This window comes from Taurulus bubalis (assembly GCF_910589615.1).
Source record: "Taurulus bubalis genome assembly, chromosome: 19".
NCBI classification, from domain to species: Eukaryota; Metazoa; Chordata; class Actinopteri; order Perciformes; family Cottidae; genus Taurulus; species Taurulus bubalis.
Genome location: NC_136607.1, coordinates 21,727,454 through 21,750,051, shown reverse-complemented (window position 1 = coordinate 21,750,051; position 22,598 = coordinate 21,727,454). Strand labels below are relative to the sequence as shown.

Below are 22,598 nucleotides of genomic sequence, written 5' to 3'. Positions count from 1 at the left end.
ATGTGCTGAAAACCTGAAGTCAATGTGCTGAAAACCTAAAGTCAATGTGCTGAAAACCTGAAGTCAATGTGCTGAAAACCTGAAGTCAATGTGCTGAAAACCTGAAGTCAATGTGCTGAAAACCTGAAGTCAATGTGCTGAAAACCTGAAGTCAATGTGCTGAAAACCTGAAGTCAATGTGCTGAAAACCTGAAGTCAATGTGCTGAAAACCTGAAGTCAATGTGCTGAAAACCTGAAGTCAATGTGCTGAAAACCTGAAGTCAATGTGCTGAAAACCTGAAGTCAATGTGCTGAAAACCTGAAGTCAATGTGCTGAAAACCTGAAGTCAATGTGCTGAAAACCTAAAGTCAATGTGCTGAAAACCTGAAGTCAATGTGCTGAAAACCTGAAGTCAATGTGCTGAAAACCTGAAGTCAATGTGCTGAAAACCTGAAGTCAATGTGCTGAAAACCTGAAGTCAATGTACTGAAAACCTGAAGTCAATGTGCTGAAAACCTAAAGTCAATGTGCTGAAAACCTGAAGTCAATGTGCTGAAAACCTAAAGTCAATGTGCTGAAAACCTGAAGCTCTGTGAAACAAGAAGTACCAAGAAGTCAGTAACTAACGCCCCTTCTGTATTTACTTCAACCAAATCTTTTCCTCAGCCTGAGTAGTTTAGTTGTTTGAAACATAACTGAGTAGTTTAGTTGTTTGAACATAACTGAGTAGTTTAGTTGTTTGAAACATAACTGAGTAGTTTAGTTGTTTGAACATAACTAAGTAGTTTAGTTGTTTGAAACATAACTGAGTAGTTTAGTTGTTTGAAACATAACTGAGTAGTTTAGTTGTTTGAAACATAACTAAGTAGTTTAGTTGTTTGAAACATAACTAAGTAGTTTAGTTGTTTGAAACATAACTGAGTAGTTTAGTTGTTTGAAACATAACTAAGTAGTTTAGTTGTTTGAAACATAACTAAGTAGTTTAGTTGTTTGAAACATAACTGAGTAGTTTAGTTGTTTGAAACATAACTAAGTAGTTTAGTTGTTTGAAACATAACTAAGTAGTTTAGTTGTTTGAAACATAACTGAGTAGTTTAGTTGTTTGAAACATAACTAAGTAGTTTAGTTGTTTGAAACATAACTAAGTAGTTTAGTTGTTTGAAACATAACTGAGTAGTTTAGTTGTTTGAAACATAACTGAGTAGTTTAGTTGTTTGAAACATAACTGAGTAGTTTAGTTGTTTGAACATAACTAAGTAGTTTAGTTGTTTGAAACATAACTAAGTAGTTTAGTTGTTTGAACATAACTAAGTAGTTTAGTTGTTTGAACATAACTAAGTAGTTTAGTTGTTTGAAACATAACTAAGTAGTTTAGTTGTTTGAACATAACTAAGTAGTTTAGTTGTTTGAACATAACTAAGTAGTTTAGTTGTTTGAAACATAACTAAGTAGTTTAGTTGTTTGAACATAACTAAGTAGTTTAGTTGTTTGAACATAACTAAGTAGTTTAGTTGTTTGAAACATAACTGAGTAGTTTAGTTGTTTGAAACAGAAACTAAGTAGTTTAGTTGTTTGAAACATAACTGAGTAGTTTAGTTGTTTGAACATAACTAAGTAGTTTAGTTGTTTGAAACATAACTGAGTAGTTTAGTTGTTTGAAACAGAAACTAAGTAGTTTAGTTGTTTGAAACATAACTGAGTAGTTTAGTTGTTTGAAACATAACTAAGTAGTTTAGTTGTTTGAACATAACTAAGTAGTTTAGTTGTTTGAAACATAACTAAGTAGTTTAGTTGTTTGAAACATAACTGAGTAGTTTAGTTGTTTGAAACATAACTAAGTAGTTTAGTTGTTTGAAACATAACTAAGTAGTTTAGTTGTTTGAAACATAACTGAGTAGTTTAGTTGTTTGAAACAGAAACTAAGTAGTTTAGTTGTTTGAAACATAACTGAGTAGTTTAGTTGTTTGAAACATAACTAAGTAGTTTAGTTGTTTGAAACATAACTAAGTAGTTTAGTTGTTTGAAACATAACTGAGTAGTTTAGTTGTTTGAAACAGAAACTAAGTAGTTTAGTTGTTTGAAACATAACTAAGTAGTTTAGTTGTTTGAACATAACTAAGTAGTTTAGTTGTTTGAAACATAACTGAGTAGTTTAGTTGTTTGAAACATAACTAAGTAGTTTAGTTGTTTGAAACATAACTGAGTAGTTTAGTTGTTTGAAACATAACTAAGTAGTTTAGTTGTTTGAAACATAACTAAGTAGTTTAGTTGTTTGAACATAACTGAGTAGTTTAGTTGTTTGAAACATAACTGAGTAGTTTAGTTGTTTGAAACATAACTAAGTAGTTTAGTTGTTTGAAACATAACTAAGTAGTTTAGTTGTTTGAAACATAACTGAGTAGTTTAGTTGTTTGAAACAGAAACTAAGTAGTTTAGTTGTTTGAAACATAACTAAGTAGTTTAGTTGTTTGAACATAACTAAGTAGTTTAGTTGTTTGAAACATAACTAAGTAGTTTAGTTGTTTGAAACAGAAACTAAGTAGTTTAGTTGTTTGAAACATAACTGAGTAGTTTAGTTGTTTGAACATAACTGAGTAGTTTAGTTGTTTGAAACATAACTGAGTAGTTTAGTTGTTTGAATATAACTAAGTAGTTTAGTTGTTTGAACATAACTGAGTAGTTTAGTTGTTTGAACATAACTAAGTAGTTTAGTTGTTTGAACATAACTAAGTAGTTTAGTTGTTTGAAACATAACTAAGTAGTTTAGTTGTTTGAACATAACTAAGTAGTTTAGTTGTTTGAAACATAACTAAGTAGTTTAGTTGTTTGAACATAACTGAGTAGTTTAGTTGTTTGAACATAACTAAGTAGTTTAGTTGTTTGAACATAACTAAGTAGTTTAGTTGTTTGAAACATAACTGAGTAGTTTAGTTGTTTGAAACATAACTGAGTAGTTTAGTTGTTTGAACATAACTAAGTAGTTTAGTTGTTTGAATATAACTAAGTAGTTTAGTTGTTTGAAACATAACTGAGTAGTTTAGTTGTTTGAACATAACTAAGTAGTTTAGTTGTTTGAATATAACTAAGTAGTTTAGTTGTTTGAACATAACTGAGTAGTTTAGTTGTTTGAAACATAACTGAGTAGTTTAGTTGTTTGAACATAACTGAGTAGTTTAGTTGTTTGAAACATAACTGAGTAGTTTAGTTGTTTGAACATAACTGAGTAGTTTAGTTGTTTGAACATAACTGAGTAGTTTAGTTGTTTGAACATAACTGAGTAGTTTAGTTGTTTGAAACATAACTGAGTAGTTTAGTTGTTTGAACATAACTGAGTAGTTTAGTTGTTTGAACATAACTGAGTAGTTTAGTTGTTTGAACATAACTGAGTAGTTTAGTTGTTTGAAACATAACTGAGTAGTTTAGTTGTTTGAACATAACTGAGTAGTTTAGTTGTTTGAACATAACTGAGTAGTTTAGTTGTTTGAAACATAACTAAGTAGTTTAGTTGTTTGAACATAACTGAGTAGTTTAGTTGTTTGAACATAACTGAGTAGTTTAGTTGTTTGAAACATAACTAAGTAGTTTAGTTGTTTGAACATAACTGAGTAGTTTAGTTGTTTGAACATAACTGAGTAGTTTAGTTGTTTGAAACATAACTAAGTAGTTTAGTTGTTTGAACATAACTAAGTAGTTTAGTTGTTTGAACATAACTAAGTAGTTTAGTTGCGTGAACATAACTGAGTAGTTTAGTTGTTTGAACATAACTGAGTAGTTTAGTTGTTTGAACATAACTGAGTAGTTTAGTTGTTTGAACATAACTGAGTAGTTTAGTTGTTTGAACATAACTAAGTAGTTTCTTGTGAGGTCGCGGCTCTTACCTTAGGCCACTTGGGGTTAATGAGGCGGGCCTTGACGGCGTCGTCCAGGGCGGTGCTGTACTGGCCCAGGCGGAGGTGGGCGGCGGAGCGGTTGCTGTACAGGATGCAGTTCTGCGGGTCGGCGGTGAGCGCCTCGCTGTAGAGACGCACCGCCAGCGCGTACTCCCCCTGCTGGCAGGCCTGGTTACTGCGCCGCACGCGCTCCAGGAACTCCGCCTTGCTGAGGCCGGACGGAGCGGCGACCCTTTTCACCGGCGAGGCTGAAGGGATCACGGGGGAGGAAGAGGAGGAGGAGGAGGAGGAGGGAGGGTTGGTGGTCCTGCTGGCGGAGCGAGAACCAAACAGAGAGAACTGAGGAGAAGGAAGAGGAGAGAAGACCTTGGTTACTTTCTTCATCAAACACATTTCATGATGGAAACTGCAAATCTGGCTCTAGTTGTCTGTAGTTTATGGATCAACATAATTTTTTTTTTTTGGAAAACAGACATCTTTAGTGATTTCCAACATCATCAGTGAATAGATCAAACCCAATAGATATCAATGAATTGAAGGACATTTAAAAAAACAATGACACAAATATCCTGAATGATTCAGGTCAGAATGATTATTCTGAGCCACAGAAAGACCGGATGAGAAGCCAGAAACACAGCAAGAGGAAGTGCTTTTGGCTGCAGTTACATAAGTTATCTCTGTTCTTTTTAAGGATGACACGGAGCTCCAGCAGCTGATTTGCATGAAGCGACTCTGTAGTTTTCTGGCAAATGGGACACCGAACTGCTGCGTGCACGTTTTATTTCTGCTCGGTGGTAACGGCGTGAATTCCTCTGAGAGACGCAGAAAGAAAAGAAAGAGAAAAGAAAGGAGGAGGCTTCTGTTCTTCTCATTCAAACTGAGTCCAAAGCGCTTCGCTGAGGTTTGTTCTCTGCAGCTTTAACGTGGAGGCGACGCCTCTTCCCTGATCTGGTGTTTCCAAATGTGTCCTTTCACCAGAGCTGACGCCAAGGCCTTCATTTTCTCTCTCTATTCCCCTCACTCACTCACACACACACACACACACTTAAAATATGCAGACTGGAGAGATTCCTAAAAACTTGCAGATGCATCACCCGGCGGCTTGGAGCAGGCGGCGCTGCATTCGACAGGATTCACTTTCACATAAACTGCAGGGAAACTTTTGTGACGTTCTGCGAGTCTCATGAGAGAACCGATGCAGGAGAACCTCGAGGCGTCCGCTCTGCCGGAGGAGAATACCTCCAGCTTTTAGGATGCTAGAGCACATCGCTTCAATTTGTGCTTGTTACTACACACATGAAGTCTTTTCAAAATAAACTTCCCCCTTCACAGGAAGCAGTTTAGTTAAGTTTAAACGACTGATTTATGTTCCGGAAAAGAAGGTTTTGGGTTAAGTCTTCAATGTTGATCCAACAAGACTCACCTGGTTAAATAAAGGACAGTGAAAGCGTTTCTCTGCTGCCATGAATAAAACTCATTTTAGAAAAGGAATACAGGTCCTTGATGTGCGGCTGGAGTCGACAAAGAAAAACTTTAAAGGAGACGCGCTCATTTCCAGGTTCGAACTTAAACGTATTTTATGTTTACATGCTTTAAATGTTTAAAAAAAACTTTATTTTCTCACACTGTCTGAATATACGCATCGACCTTCTGTTGTTCTTTATTTACCAGTTTTCTGGAGAAAACAACACATTTGCCATCGAGCATCTATAGTTTTGGCTCAAGAACTATTTTTATCCCGTGAATATATGGATTAACTTCTCGAGGTATTACTCAGTTTCATTAGTGTTCCTCTGACAGACGGCGATGAGATTCAATCAGACGGTTAAAAGTGAGACGTAAGTCCTCTGAGCTTCTGGGAAACGGAGAGCTGACGGAATGAAATCCTGAAATCCCCCAAACACCAGAGACTCTTTCTGAAATATTTAGATTTGTTCCTTATTTCATTCATAAAGTCAGCTGTTAAACATTTTCATTTAAATGCATTTTCTATATTATATTATATATTCAAAACTTTCTTTATTTAAACAAAGGAATATTCAGCAGACTACAGAAGTCGATAACAAATAAAGTAAAGCATCACTCAGACATCAGAATCAGACATTTCTGTGAGAATGAAGAGCATCTTATGAACGCGACTAAAATCTAAATAAAATAACTTCTATTTCTTCCTGTAATTAGAACTGAATTACAAAAGTTGTGTCCAGGAAAATAACAACATAAACAACATAAACAATCATTTGTCTCTAAAGTTATTGGGTTTCTTTCATTTTGATAGTTTTGGGAACTCGTCTGTTTATTCATCTTATTGTTTATTCATCTTATTGTGAACAAGCCTTTGGAGTGTGAAACCGTCGTCTTTGTTTATGTTGTTTGTATTTATTTCTTTAACAATCTTTTTTTACACGATCAAATAAAGGAAATTGCACCAAAAGAAAAGCTGAACATGAACACGAGGTCAGTCCTCTGGCGGCGGCCATGTTCCTGCCGCTCTCTCCAGCGTCAGAAACGCTCCCATATGACGAATGCGCCATGCTTGTTTAACACGTTACCGGGGCGACGTCGGCAGGAATGAACAGAGACGGCCTCGCATCTGAACCTCGGAGCTCATGATGCAGAGCGAGAACACAGCTGATGGAGCGCAGGAAGAGAAGTGGAGTTCACGGGTTCAGTCGCAGAGCCGGGCGCTGATGCTGCTTAAAGCTCTTCAGACGTCGGAGCGCATCCTGCTCTGAGGATGAGGATCAATGAGGGAGCCAGAGGCTTTAAGGTGAGTCTAAGTTTCTTTGGGCTTATGGCGGGAAACTGTTGTGTTTGAAGCTCTGAACGCCAACGATTCTGGGTAAAAGAAAGATATTTTGTCAGATAAAAACATGTTGTGATTAATCGCCCCAAAAAACAACCTGCGCAGCGTTCAAATAGATTCATTCCTCTTTTTTTAACACAACTACTTCTGTCTCTTTTCATGTGGAAACACAAGTGCAACACACTGAATGTCTTCCACGAGAGACACGAGTTCCCTCTTTAAAAGAGAAACACTCTGGATTTACAACACTTCTGTTTACGCTTCCTACTCCGCTTGGTCTCCAGCACCTCCTGAGAGCCATATCTGTGTCTTCAGCTGCTAATCGCTACACGGCGTTCACCAGCTAGCTGTGGGTGTCACCGAGCAGGTAGGTTCAGGTAGGTTCAGGTAGTTGCATGTAGTTTTTGGTATTTTCAGGTAGTTTCTGAAGACAGCTGCCTGCTGCTAACAAAACAACCCGATGAGAGCGCAGAAGGAAACAGACGTTTCTATCGTGAACCAATGAGGTGAAACTAAATAAAGCTGTGGAGCTGCAGGATGAGATGAATCTCTGTGTTTGAGCGTCATTTGATCCTTTGTTCATAAAACAATATTAATATCGGCTTTAAAACACTGAGCTGCTTGTTCTAATAAAAAAGCCCATTAAAATTGTTCCTAAAATTAACACGAAAAACTCTTGATGCGTGTTCACATAAAATAATCTGCTCAAAAATGCATCCTAATCTCTGGTTTCACACAAACTTCCTGCAGTCATGGCGTTAACCGTTTGTTTACAGTTTACCAGCTGTTCTCCACTGCTGCACACGGAATATAGCAATATAATAAAATATAGACGAGGTCGTAACTTCACTCAAAGATTAAAGCACAAAGTCAACATTCAAAGATTAAATTACATTCAATTGATGTTTTGAAGTAAAAAATAAATACTGTGTTTATCTATTCAGTAAATGTAAACTTTACATTTTAAACTGAACTACTGCGTGTGCAGCCTCCTTCATCTGGATGAGGTTTGTTTCTTCACGTGTCTGTTTGATATTCCTGTAGCTGCTAATTAAGGTCACACACACACACACACACACACACACGTGTCACTGCTGACGTATCCAGCGGTAGAAGATGTACTTATATCTTTCACTGAAGTAAAAATAGTAATACAACGGTGGAAAGTCAACGTCTTTGCATCAAAATATACTTTAAAAAGTATTCAGCAGAAAAGCTCATTTCAGAACGTTACTATGATTGTCCCTTTAATAAAGCAGCTGCTAAGTGCACGCCTAATATTTAGAATTCTTGTTGCCTTCAGTCGCATGTACATGTGCCCTCAAGACACAATAAAGTATTATTGATATTATAATAAATAACTTGTTTGATTATATTTTGAATGTAATAGTGAAGTATTCTTGGTTAAAGTGCAAGTAACTCAAAATTGCTGTATTTTAGCGCGCGCACCACAGGCAGAACATTCCTGGAGAACACAGACAGAAAGCCGGAGGTCTGAATACCTGAAGGAGAGGAAGTCCCTGAACGCAGCGCTTTGATCCGTCACATCGGAGGAGACATTGAAGGCAACACTGTTATTATTTGTAATCATATTAAGCTCCTCCTTCACCAGCTGCAATATTAATAAGTGATGAACACACGCCATATAACACATGATATTCTGGATAAGTACTGCCAACACTGTTGTACTTCTACCAAAGTGAGAGTTTGAATACTGGCCTTTTATGTGAAGTATTTCTACACTGTAGTGCTGATACTTTTACTTTAATAAAATGTACTTCTTGACTTAACACTTCATGAACATGTTTTACGTCTTGATGTCACAATAGAGCCGACATGATCGTTGATAACAGGAAGTTTGATTTCATATTGTAATAATGGACTGAAGGCTCCAGTCCCTTTGTAGACGTCACTTCCTGTTTCCAGTGATGCTTTTATTCATCATAACAGTAACCAGGCATGAAGCACTGGGACATGATAGTAAACACTAGTGAAGCGCATTCATGTTGAGCTACTTCACCTTCAGCACTTCATTGTGTCACTTCATAAAACTCTGAAGGGCCTTTCTGCCCAACAAGTAGTGCTTTAAGACTGCTGCGCCGTTAAGGCTACTTTAACCCACAGGAATCAGGTCTACTTGTAGCAGAACTACTTGTAGCAGAACTACTTGCAGCAGAACTACTTGTATACTTGCAGCAGAACTACTTGTATACTTGCAGCAGAACTACTTGTATACTTGTAGCAGAACTACTTGTATACTTGTAGCAGAACTACTTGTATACTTGTAGCAGAACTACTTGTATACTTGTAGCAGAACTACTTGTATACTTGTAGCAGAACTACTTGTAGCAGAACTACTTGTAGCAGAACTACTTGTATACTTGTAGCAGAACTACTTGTATACTTGTAGCAGAACTACTTGTATACTTGTAGCAGAACTGCTTGTATACTTGTAGCAGAACTACTTGTAGCAGAACTACTTGTATACTTGTAGCAGAACTACTTGTAGCAGAACTACTTGTATACTTGTAGCAGAACTACTTGTAGCAGAACTACTTGTATACTTGTAGCAGAACTACTTGTAGCAGAACTGCTTGTATACTTGTAGCAGAACTACTTGTAGCAGAACTACTTGTATACTTGTAGCAGAACTACTTGTAGCAGAACTACTTGTATACTTGTATCAGAACTACTTGTATACTTGTAGCAGAGTCGTTCTGCACGTTTACTCGTAGCTGACTCGTGACTGTCCTCCTCACGTCATTAACGGTCATCTCTTATGTTATAGTGGTTAAAACACCAGACGGGACCCGTTTAAAGGTCTCAGTCCGCCGGCGGCTCAGCCCTTCCTGCAGGACGCAGCTCTTCCTCCTCTCCAGACGCACTAACCCATGAAGCGGCTCTCCTCGCCGCTCAGTCCGTTACCTTTTCTTTCCTCGGCTTCTCCATCTTGCTCTCGGCTCGATCCGGCAGCGACGACAACTTTCATTCCGGAGAAGACGGCGCAGGAAAGCTCACCATCCTCCAGGAGAAACGACAACGAGCCTCCGCTAATCACCAGCAGCTCGGGACCGGAGTTCATCCGCAGCGCGTGCCCGTGACCGATACGCGGGGCAGGCTCGTGCGCGACGCCGCGGTCCCCCTAACTCCGGTCCCGGAGGAAGTTGGTCCGCAGCAGAGCCCCGGTCCGGTGAGGAGGCGGGGATCCGGTCCTCCGCTGCAAGGTTTCAATTACTGCTCGTGACGTCATAGAGGAGTTGAGTTACCTGACCGACACACACGCGCTCCAGCGGCCTGTTGCGCACTGCGCATGCGTGGAGGATTAAGGGATGCAGCTTTGAGAGTCATTAGTTATTGTGTACGATTCCATTTGCTCTTTTTTATTGTCTGAGTTGGATGTATTCATGTCTTTATGCAGTCAGGTCCAGCTACGCTTCTCTGCTGCCTAAACAAAGTTATAGCTATTTTACAATTTAATTTTTAAATTAAAATATATTATTTTTCCCTATTAGCTTATTGCACAGCTGATCCACTGAAGGCCCAGGTAGAAAATCCACGGCTTTATGGTATTGTCCTTTTTTGTTTACTGGCATTTAAGTTATGTAACTATACTTTGCTTTGTTGTAAAACGTTTTTTAAAAAGTGCTATAAATAAAGTTATTATTATCTTGTGGAAATAGATAAATACTTTTTACTTTGTCAAACTAACAATAAATAAAAAGCAAATTGTGCTAGACATTTTATTTAAATAAAAAGTTGACCCTGTTCTCTTGTTGGCGCATTATGAAGCTACAGGCTTAGCTTAGCATAACGGCTGGAAACGGCTCGTCCGGCTTTGACTCAAGGTCCTGCGAGTCCCTCCGGTGGGGAGGAGGAGGAGTTGGACGTCCACGCCGACCCCTGTGGCGTCCACGCCGACCCCTGTGGCGTCCACGCCGACCCCTGTGGCGTCCACGCCGACCCCTGTGGCGTCCACGCCGACCCCTGTGGCGTTGGGAGAGTTGTACAGCATGGGGGGCTTCACCACCGCGTAGAGAGACATTTTACTGGCTTTACACCTGGGGGCACAACAGAGGGAATCATTTACAGTGTTGGAGAATTATGGGAACTACACGTATTCACTTTCTTTCCGAGAGTCAGACGAGAAGATTGATACCCCTCACGTCTGTACAATAATATGAGCACCCGGTTGGCATGAAGACAGGATGAGATCTCATATACACACACATTTTTTAATATATACACACACACTATTGATTCCCTCAGTTTCCAGTCTTTATGCTAAAATAACTTTAATTTCCCCAATTGTATCTTCCTTTGTGCTCTAAACTCAGCGTCACTAAATAAAGAGGCCTTCACTCTCATGCCAAACGGTCTCTCCCTGTGCACCGGGTCGGTGGGAGAAGTCAAAGCACTGCGTCTTCAGCAGGTTCGGCCCACAACTCCAGCGATGCGTTCATTCACCTTCGACAGACGACTGTGAAACCTGCAGCACCGATCAGTCTGGTTAAAATAAAGGACACCACGACTGGCCGTCATTTAGTTTGAAAGGCGTAAGTACTCGTTGTCGCAGTGAGACATGGTGAAGCCGTAGATGTTGAAGACCCACGCGGGGCGTGCAGGGCGGGGCGTGCAGGGCGGTGCGAGTGCACTGCTCCTGCTCCCGGCAGCAGCTGTCGGTCTCTGCAAAAACTCCTGCAAGACGGATCGATGTCACCACAACCTGATCACAAAGCAACGACAGTCTGATGAAATGTGACAACTTGAGATATGATTTGTCCTTTTGTTCTCACTCAGGCTGCTAATCTTGTTGATCATTTTTGGGAGAGTAGCCTGAAACCTTCGTTTAAGAAATTGGGCACACTGTTGCTTTAACATTGTGGATATTTGAGGCATTTGTTCTTAATTGATATTTATACACTTGAATAGTTTTAGTGCTGCACTACCGTTTAAAGTTGCATCCCAGCTTAAAAAGTCTTTGCATCTTATTCAGTAATTTACTGACAAGCTTTTAAAATGTTTTTTCCTTAACAAACTGTTTCAACACTTTACTGCAGGTGGCAGTAATGAGCAGCAAAGAAAGGAAGACGACAAGCAAGTGAACATGGATGTAAACACAGATTTCAAACTTCAGAAAAAATATAAAGTGAGGATCCCAGTGTTCATGTTTTGGGTCGTCTAAACTGTCGTTTTAACATTTAGTTGTACAAGACCAAGATGGCGACGACCAGAACGTCTAACGGAGGCTTCAAAACGGCAGTCCACAAACAATGGATGATGTCATGTAACGGAGGATCACTTTGTTCCCCCTCGCATGCACTGATGGTGACGTACCAGTCAAATAATGTAATGCTATTCACAAGAGCTAACTCTATAGGGCCTACTGTTGTGTTCTCATCCCTTTAAAGTCATCTTGTGACTTCAAACAAAGTACGAAACCAACTTACCCAAATCGTCAAATGATGACGCCTTGTTGCCACAGAGTCCCGGTTCAATCACACGCCTGCTGACCTCTGAGCTTTCAGCAGGATGGTTCTCGGCCGGTGGGCTTCTCTTCCCCGTGACTCCAGGAGACGCAGCGCGATGTGCGGCTGAAGAGGCTGATGCTCCTGGAGACACACGGGGTTTAAATACACTGGGCAGGTGATGAGACACAGGAGGATTCAATTAGGGGCGGAGCCAGACAATCATCACACAGGTGGGGAAACATACAAAGGCAGGAAGTGAAGCGAGCAGGCAGGAAAATACTAAATAAAACAAACACTCCGTGTACACACACACACACACACACACACTTCAATTAAAATGTGACAAACTATTCAATATATATTGATTAATAAACACTTTAATTCCAGAGAGGACAGTGCAGGAAAACACACCATCCTCCAAAGATAACTAAACAAAAATGAGCCCCGACCGCCACAGTATTGTAGTTTAAAGAAACTGTTTTAATTATTTGTATATTATATATACTCAGTTAAACAAACACCAATAACAATACATAAATAAACACGTCACATTTGCTGTCGAAATTGTGTTCTTGAAAATGTTCAATACGTATAATTTTCTTTCATATAAAAGTCGATCCCGTTCTCATGTTTATCAACGAAGCTACAGGCTTAGCTTAGCTTAGCATAAAGACTGGAAACAGTGAAACGGCTCGCCTGGCATTGTCCAAATATTAAAATAAATTAGCTTATAGAAATTGTAGTTTTACACATTTGTTTTGTACAGATTCAAATAAAGCAAGCCTGGCTCATGTTAGCCGTTTCTACCCGCTTAGTCTTTTATGCTAAGCTAGGCGAACCAGCTAGCTTCATATTTACAGTATCACACAAAAACCAAAGCATAAAAACAATTTGCTGTTTTACAAGCCAGACTAGATGCCCACCTCCTCCCAGTCTTTATGCTAAGCTAGGCTAACTGGCTTCATTCATATTGCTTAAAAATGACAATTCCCCGTTTACGAGTCAGGCTAGCTGCGGGTTCCTCGCTTAAAGATTTAGTGCTGAACAAAGTTAAGTGTTGTTGATTTATTCATCTCATTTGTACAGTTTCTTCTTGCATCATAAACCAAATAGTTCACCAAGCATCTTATGTACAGATATTTACACAATTGTTTTTTTTTAGCTTTGCTAATAATTATCTACAACACATTACAAATATTCACAAATAGCTTTAAACAGTAGACTAATGATGTAGTTCTGCACAAAAAGGCCAGTAATCACATTATCTCAAGGAAAAGTTACACCGATATCAAACTCACGGACCCTTTTCATGGCAGAGACATTGACGTCTGTAAAAAATTAATCCTCCTGGGACCACGAATATCAGTATCAGATTTCATGGCAATTCCCCAAATAGATTATGAGATATTCACTTTAAAAGCACAAATGTCAACCTCATGGTGGCACAAGGAGGAAATGTCAGGGCATCAATGAAATCAATAGGATTCAACCTCTGGGGATCATGAATATCTGAATCAAATGTCACGGCTAACCAGTAAGCAGAGACGTAACCAATCACTTTGATGGTGCCTCCGTTGTATTCAGTGTCCCGGTAGGTTGCACCAGTAAGCCGGCACACAGTGAACTAATATAAAGTCATACCTGTGCTGTGGCTTCGACAACACGTCAAAACTTCTGCTGTGAAAAGGGGCTTGTTATACATGAGGAAAGTCGTCTTTTCTTTTAATATTTATAAAACCACAAAACAAGTTTGTGCTAACAATTCAGTCAAAATTTAGTTCTATTAGAATTATGTGTGTGTGTGTGTATATGTATGTATATATATGTATGTGTGTATATATATACACACACACACACACACACACACACACACACACACATATATACATACAATATTAAACGACCCAAAGTGTTCAATATTACATAAATAGATCATTTGTTGTCATGGTTTTCCGTTTGTTGCAGGTAATTTGTATATATTTTATTGATAAACTTTCAGTTTTCTCTGTGTTTTTTAACATCTTGTTGGAATAAGAGTTCAAGTTCACATTTTTGCTGTGGTTTGTTCGTCCATGAATTCATTAAATCATGCTAAACTTTAAATGATCCGTCTGGTCATTCAGAACAGAATAATCAAGTTAAAAAAATGAGCTGATATAACTTCTTATGTAATATGGATCACTTTGAACCTCCGCGATCTTCGACTCGGACGATCCCTCGTGCAGCCGGACCGCGGGTTCTGGTCGGGTTCTGGCCCGGACCGCCCCGAGACACAGCTTGTGGAGCCGGGCGCCGCCTCTCCTCGGCAGCTGGACCGTCTGCAGCCGAGCGGCCTCTAGATGGCGCTGCTCCTCCACGTCGGCTCTGATGCTCTGGCCCTCTGGAAGAAGCTCTGCTCTCATTAGAACTGCTGCACAGCTGGTGGTAGGAGGAAGAGGAGGGGGGGGGAGGAAGAAGAAGAATTAGTCGTGAGGTAATTCACTTTGAGGTACTCAAATAGTTCACTTTATACATATTCTACTTTTTACATATCCTACTTTTTACTCCACTACGTTTATTTTCTTTGCAGACTAAACTTTTACATGATAAGATTTTAAAATGAATCCATCCAAACAGCAAACTTTAATTTAAACTTATTTTAAAGCCCCAAAGTGGCAAAAGGATCCAATATATGTTCTCTCTTTTTTTGAGAAAAGGACAAAAAGAAAACAGTATATTTTATATTCTTTGCTCTCACATGACTCATGAGCGTTTGGAGCGTTCCAGGTTGGTCTGTTGAAGCAGTGGGTCAAAGTCACAACTACTTGTACTTCATTTTATTGGACAGAGAGAGAGAGAGAGAGAGAGAGAGAGAGAGAGAGAGAGAGAGAGAGAGAGAGAGAGAGAGAGAGAGAGAGAGAGAGAGAGAGAGAGAGACACACACACACACACACACACACAGAGACAGAGACAGAGAGACACACACTCCACTACATTGTAGACTTTTACATTATAGATTTAACCTTTTTGTCTTGCAAACAATTCCCCAAAATTGTTTTTTATATGATATATATTTCAGATGTCTGAGAGAGATATTTACCCTTTGAAATTCTCAAAAAAAAAAAAAAAAAAAAAAATATATATATATATATATATATATATATATATATATATATTTTTTTTTTTTTTTTTTTGTATGTAAAATAAAAGAGGCCAAAACATGAATATACCAGAACTTATACAATTTGTACTTTTTGATTACAATTTGTAATTGAAAAATGAGTGCATTTTGATTTATTTTATTTGCCTTTACTTTAATTGAGAATTAGACAGAAGTTGTTTCACGTTGTGATGACATACTTACATCTTTCCCGCTTTGCATTCTGGGTGCAGGAAGCAGGACTCGGACACCCGACCCAGAAGAACCGCCTGCACGTCGGTCAGCTGCCTCTGTTTGGCCAAAGTCTGGAATAACCTGCACAGGACGGCCGGATCGTCAGAGACCAACAGAGCGTGTGTGCAAACATGAGATTATGATAATGCCCAAGGCCGATTGCAGACACAGACACAGACACACACATAGACACACACACAGACACAGACACACACACCTTGTGTAACCGTGTGGCTGGACGCATGTGTGCTCTTCAGTGTTGTGACATCGCACCATGTCGGCCTCGTCTCACAGGAATAAAACTAAAACGGTGAATGCACTCTTATCACCGTCTGCATAAACCCTAAATATGGACTCAGACGCGGTGTGACGTCCCGGCTTCTGCGTTTCCATTTTTAAAGAGCAAATCTTTTGCTACGTTTAGCGCCGATAGCGTTCACTAACTTTGGAGTTTTAAACCCCCGAAAACGGAGGCGTTTGAAAGCGCCTCGTAGAGCGGAAACAACCTTTGAAACCGACTAAACTGCACGCTAACTTTGAAAAGTACAACTTTCTTTCTCCAGGAAGTTTGTCTGTTTGAGTGTAGAGAGGAAGATTGTTGAGGAAGATCTTAAGCATCAAACACAACCTTTTATTATTAAAAGAGAACTATAAAACGGTCGTATTTTCTGGTTTTCAGGCGTGCGAGGACGGCTCGTCTGGACGTCGATGCTTTTCGTTTTCAAACCGGTTCAACCTGAATCCTCCTGCCTGGCGTCGCCGGTCCGGACGTACCTGCTGGTGCAGCTGCAGTGGTACAGCGTCCGGGCCTCCGGGTTGAAGAGGCCATATTTCTTCTGCTGGGGCCGGATCTTGTTCCTGCACTCGTCGAGGTCCTTGAAGGCGCCGCATTCAGACCGATGCTTCTCTGTGAAGACGTGCGATCGGTTACTGTCGGGTTATCAGCTGCAGCGATAACTTTTTTTTATAAAATAAAAAACAAAAATGCGCCAAACTACTTGGTTAGATTTAGCAAAAAACAACAAAAATGAAACATCTTGCTTTTGTCTAAATGAAGTACAAGTTCACGAGACACGATGAGCCGTTTCCTCCTCCTGCATGGACTCATTTTAGACTTTCTGATTTGTCAAAAGCAAAACGTAATCCACGACAAAATGAGTTTCCCTCCAGACATAATTCACAATGTTGGTAAGGGACCGTACACGGAGATGCATTAAATACCGGTGGTGTTCAGCCCGGGCCACGCTGGTAAAGTGTTCCCCGCGCCGCCGTCCTCCTCCGGTGGGGAGGAGGACGCTGCAGCAGAGGAGGAGTTGGACGTCAGCGTCTCTGTGGCGCTCACGCCGACCCCTGTGGCGTCCACGCCGACCCCTGTGGCGTCCATGCCGACCCCTGTGGCGTTCACGCCGACCCCTGTGGCGTTCACGCCGACCCCTGTGGCGTTGGGAGAGTTGTACAGCATGGGGGGCTTCACCACCGCGTAGAGAGACATTTTACTGGCTTTACACCTGGGGGCACAACAGAGGGGGAATCATTTACAGTGTTGGAGAATTATGGGAACTACACGTATTCACTTTCTTTCCGAGAGTCAGATGAGAAGATTGATACCCCTCACGTCTGTACAATAATGAGCACCCAGTTAGCATTAGCTTAGCATGAAGACCGGATACAGGGGGGAACCGCTAGCCTGGCTATGTTCACTAACAGAACTACCAGAAAAAGTAAAAAACACAAGCTATTGATTCCCTCCGTTTCCAGTCTTTAACCCTTCGGAATCTGCGACCGCGGTTCCGCGGTATACAATGTTTACATTTTGAAAATATTCATTTCTTCGCGATAATTCTGCACAGAAATATGGTTCAACGTCTCCAAGATTCAGTAGAACTTCCGCTTCCTTCTGCCCGCGAGATCGTACCAGATTCACAGCGAGATCAGAGCATCCAGACATGGACATGTCGTATGATGAATGCAAAAAGCTTCACTGAGTCAGAGGGAAGACAGAGAGGGAGTTTAGCCTGAGCGAAGCTAAAGTCTGAGAGGACGACGCAGCTTCACAGCCTGAAGGACACCATTCCTGCGATGAAGAGGACAACGTCAAGCAAAGGGATCCATTCAAAGATGGGTACGTGTATTTACTGAACTTTGCAATAGCATATTCCCGTTAGTAACGGTCCCTGTAGCCAGATAGCGCTGCTGCTAACACGGAGCTAGCTAATGGGGAGATAGCTGGCTACAACTTGTCTGTAATACTGAACGATACGTAATCAAATATTGTCATTATCCCCGTTAACTTTCTTTCAGTGAACTTGGTACGACTCGTAGTGTTGGATCTCAGTTCCGTGTTTGTAAGGCTGCAACTACCGCAGTGTTTACGGTAGCTTAGCGGCGTTAGCACGTAGCGAGCTCATGCAGCGTCTTGAGCATAGTCAGTGTTGGACCTTCGTTACGTGTCGGTGTGTAATCGTTACTTTCTTTCAGTGAACTCATACTGACTAGTAGACATGTATTTCACAGAGGATTCACAGCTGGAGGGTCCAGAGGACAACGTGCAGAAATCGTGTCTCGTTTATTGGATGCTTGTAGCGCCTCCGGAAGAATTCAGCCAAACACCGTCTCTCATTCTCATCCTCATCATTTATTTACCCCGGTCACAAGAAAGTAAGCGAGCGCTGCCATTGCCATAGCAGACGTGATCCGACCAGTTCTCAGGCCGGAAGCATTCATCTTACACTGAAGACATCACGTCTTTATCGCAAAGTTCAAACGTCTTGACGTCATTTATTATTTACAAATCTGATTGGCTCTAACTATCAGAAGGGGGAGTTAGTCTCCGCCCTCCTGACTTCAAGGCACATCGCGTACGACGCTGTACGTGTCTCTCTTATCTAATTGTTTTAATATCAAACATTTCTGTATGATTGAATGTGTTGGTTATGCCTTCGACCGTTCTTTGGTTTCTACCGCACCGTCACAGCTGAGCTGCACTCCCTGCTGCTGACCATGAACATCCTGACTGCTACTGACACACACACACACACACACACACACACACACACACACACACACACACACACACACACACACACAATTATTTAAGCACGCTTATTATTAATAATGATTACCAACAGCCTCCCAGTCAGTCTGCCTGCCAACAGATCCCCACCATATAATAATACATTTGGTTTTAGACATTTATTTACATGTGTCTACCATTTTATTCATATATTTCGTTAAACCTTTGATAAACCAACTTCACCACCAAAGCAGTTCGTCCACATGAGTAAAGTTATGTTTTCACAAGAGATATGAAGAATTTCCAAAATCGAGATTACATTTTTCAGCTTTAGGGTCATGTTATCTCTTTGCACTTGTGTCTTAGGACAATGATGCCTCTTTATATAGAGAGCTGAGATTGTTCTGCAATGTTAGCTGTAAAACACATGGTATCTATCATATGCAAGTGACTTTAAGGTGAATTTAAGAAATGTAAAATCGAGAAAATGACCCCAGACTCCAGAGGGTTAAGCTAAGCGAAAATAACTTCCAAAATTTCCAGTTTGTTGAGACATTTAAATCGGGGGCAAAGTGCCCACACGTCTACAAACCCACACACACCACAGCGTTAATAAATAAATAAATAAATAAATAAATAAAGAGGACTTTACTTACATGCCAAACCAGTTCCTCTCTGTGCACTGCAGCCGGTGGGCGAACTCAAAGCAGTGCATCTTCAGCAGGTTGAAGAAGGTGTACCCCACCACTCCAGAGATGCAGTCCTGCGCCTCCATCAGACACCTGTGGAACCTGCAGCAACAACCACTTGGGTTCAAATAAGAGCATCAAAGGAAACAAAAAGGCATTTAGTTGAAGTTTGAAAGGTGTAAGTACTTGTTGTCGCAGTCGCAGTGAGACATGGTGAAGATGTTGCTGTTGAAGACGCCGAACTGGGAGCGAAAGGGCGGGATGGAGTGTTTGCACTGGTCGTGTTCCCGGCAGCAGCTGTCGGTATCTGAAAAGCGTCCTGCAAGAGGGATCAACATCACATGATCAACATCACATGATCAACATCACATGATCAACATCACCACGACCTGATCACCACGTGTGGCTTGAAGGGACGACGACCTGTCAGTGGTGCCGACTGCTTAAAGTTCCATCTCATCTTAAAAAGTCTTTGCATCTCGAGTCGTTCACCGACAAGCTTTCAGAACGTTATCATTGGTCTTGAACGAGTGGAACAAACAGTTTCAACACTTTACTGCAGGGGGCAGTAATGAGCCAGCAAAGAGAAGAAAAACGTAAACATGGATGTAAACAATGCAGATTTCAAACTTTGTACAAACAGTAGACAGATGGTCCCAGTGTGTTTTCACTTCATAAAAGCAAACAATGTTTTGGGTCGTCTAAATATATATATATATATATATATATATATATATATATATATATATATATATATATATATATATATATATATATATATATATATATAAAATATGCCCTTTGGCAACGACCAAAATGTCCAACTCAGGCTTCAAAATGGCAGTCCACAAACCAATGGTGACGTCATTGTGGCTCACAGTTTTCTTTCCTTGCTGCAATAATGCAAAGCAATTCATGCATTTCACACGAGAAACGCTTCATCTGTATCGCATATGTTTGTGTTATCAAATAAAGTATGAAACCAACGTACCCAAATCTGCATATGATGGCGCCTTGTTGCCAGAGCCGCACCACAGAGTGCCCGGCACAATGAAACGCTTTACGCGCGGATGGGTCCTGACCTCTGACCTTTCAGCTCCATGGTTCCCGGAGGCGCACAGCTCCTCTGCCGCCAACACGGACTCCACGTCGATGCTTTCATCTGGATGCTCGGAGAACTCGTGCGCGCGCTCCCGGCACGCAGAGGAGTACTCGTGGATCACCGCCGCGTCGTCGCTCCAAGCGCAGCGGAGCAGCGCGCGCTCCCCGGACCACGCGCCGTGGTAGAGCCGCGGGGAGGGAGCGGCCTGCCGCAGGAAGCTGTAGTGCACTTCTCCATCTGGAAGAGCCTGAGTCCGGCTGCAGAGGACCGAGCTGCCCGCGGCCGGCCGGCTGAAGAGCGCAGAGAGCAGCACGAGGCAGAGCAGAGGAGCGGCGTGCGTCATGGCGGCGCGCGCAGAGCGGCTGGAGAGCAGAGCCTTCACTTTGGGGAGACGACAGACTCCAGGGTTTAAATGAGCTGGGGAGGCGGGTTTTCCCGGTGGAGCTAAAATAAACACAACATCCAAAACCACGTGACCTGTCACTTCAGTCACACGTCACCCCGCCCCCTCTCACGCGCACACCACCGGCGGTGACCGTGGCATATTGATTAACACGCCCACGCGGAAATGTGACTAATGGTCATATTGATAAGTGACAGAGAGACTTCAATTTGACAGACTAATCAATATGTATTGAGTCAAAAAGAGGATATGACAGCAGCATGTTCCTCACAGCCTCCAGGAGAGTAAACACTTCACACCTTTTGACTCATCTGTGTGAAGCTCTAACCAGAGGTCTGAGATGAGAGTTTAATAGAAGTTGTTCCACCGAAGAAGGATTGTTTTCCTTCTGAAGAGAAAACATGCAGAAAAAAACTAAACAATGAACAAATTACATAATTTTGAACAAAAATAAAAACATCAGGACCCCTTGAGACGCAGAACATGTGGTGCCAGAGAGAGAGAGAGAGAGAGAGAGAGAGAGAGGGAGGGAGGGAGGGAGGGAGGGAGGTGGCAGCAGGAAACAGAGGAACGAAGTCCAAGACAAACAGACCAGCAACACAGGACCAGATCATCCAGACAGAACATGCAGGACAACAAGCAGCCCAACCGAGGCCTCTGGGCTTCAGCTCACTGCAGGTGAGGAGACAGGTGGTTCAGTTGGGGGCGGGGCCAACAGCCACACAGGTGGGAACATAAAGACAGGAAGTGAAGCGCAGGAACACAACACAAGAAACGCACTAAATAAAACACTCCCGTGAACACACACACTTCAATTAAAATGCGACAGACTAATCATTATGATTAATAAATGAGACACACAGCCAGCTTCTTATCTATTTCAGTCCACAAATAAAAGGCGCACTTTCTCCCCACAACCGGCCACAAGAGCAGCTTTAAAAAACACACCGTGCATGAATCCAGCGCGGACGCCATGAAATTATGCAATAATAGTTATTATGTAACAGCCGAGATGTTAAAGGCCTTTATTTATACGTAGATTATATTTTTGTTTCATATATTGCACTTTATTCAGCTCTTTCTCCCCACAGCCGGCCACAAGAGCCCAACTATGTTATCGACGTACACGTTTTGTTTTAGATTAGTTGACCCGATCCTTTTGGCTCTCACATGAACCACTAGTCACTGAGCTCTAGAGGTCAGAGGTCAGAGCTGAAGAGAAGTTGTGAGGACAAAACTAAAATGAACACTTTTCTTGAGACCCTCCTCCGGTTGGGATCCACCTGCTTCCGGACATTTTACAACCAGATTCCTTCTGAAGGAAAATAATCAATGTTTTGTAAAAAAAAAACTAATAAAAAAAAACTTATTATGCACAATGAAGTCATCAAAGTATTGATTTCCACTGTAATTCTTGCTTTTTCTTTGACCAAATTGAACTCACTTACTGATGAAAGAAGTAGATTAGATCTGATCTGAAGATTAAAGAGCAGACCTTCCAGAGGGAAACGGGTCCGTAAACTTTCACCCACTTGGATCCCGGAGGCGAGTTTTATCAAGAGAAGTCAAAGTTCTTCGTTCTGCACGTCTGTCTGCTGATTGGTTCAAACCTCGCCTGATGCAAAGTGTTCTGCCAACGCGTCTCAAGAAAACAGAGGAAAAGGAGGTTCATGATGTCTTTATTCATCACCACGTGTTCATGCCACAGTGAGACATGCATCAAATATCAATGCACAGAGCAACATGTTGATTATTTAGCTGACAACACTGGAGCAGATCTCATTTAAATTCGCCAATCAATTCTAATATTTCATGGATTTTCTTTGGAAAGTGAGCTATTGTTGCCTAATCCAGTTTGTTGTTCATGCAGAAG

At 41.2% G+C, this 22,598-nt stretch overlaps 2 protein-coding genes across 2 annotated transcripts in view; both read right to left on the bottom strand.

The window, feature by feature from the left end:
* Positions 1-9,626, bottom strand: part of ttc28 (tetratricopeptide repeat domain 28) — a gene marked incomplete at both ends in the record, with an annotated part of 114,238 nt that extends 104,612 nt beyond the window's left edge. Inside the window, 2 exons of the mRNA XM_079235284.1 lie at positions 3,860-4,210; positions 9,603-9,626. Of these exons, the coding sequence (XP_079091410.1) occupies positions 3,860-4,210; positions 9,603-9,626 (375 nt within the window). The remainder of the gene's footprint in view (positions 1-3,859; positions 4,211-9,602) is intronic.
* Positions 9,627-10,479: 853 nt separating this feature from the next.
* On the bottom strand, positions 10,480-20,665 carry pla2g3 (phospholipase A2 group III; the record flags this gene model as incomplete). The annotated part of the gene is made up of 9 exons (XM_079235283.1): positions 10,480-10,735; positions 12,189-12,286; positions 14,335-14,563; positions 15,489-15,599; positions 16,293-16,425; positions 16,740-17,026; positions 19,188-19,322; positions 19,407-19,539; positions 20,212-20,665. 9 exons carry the CDS (start codon positions 20,663-20,665, stop codon positions 10,480-10,482), a joined length of 1,836 nt encoding a protein of 611 aa, XP_079091409.1.
* Positions 20,666-22,598: the final 1,933 nt, after the last annotated feature.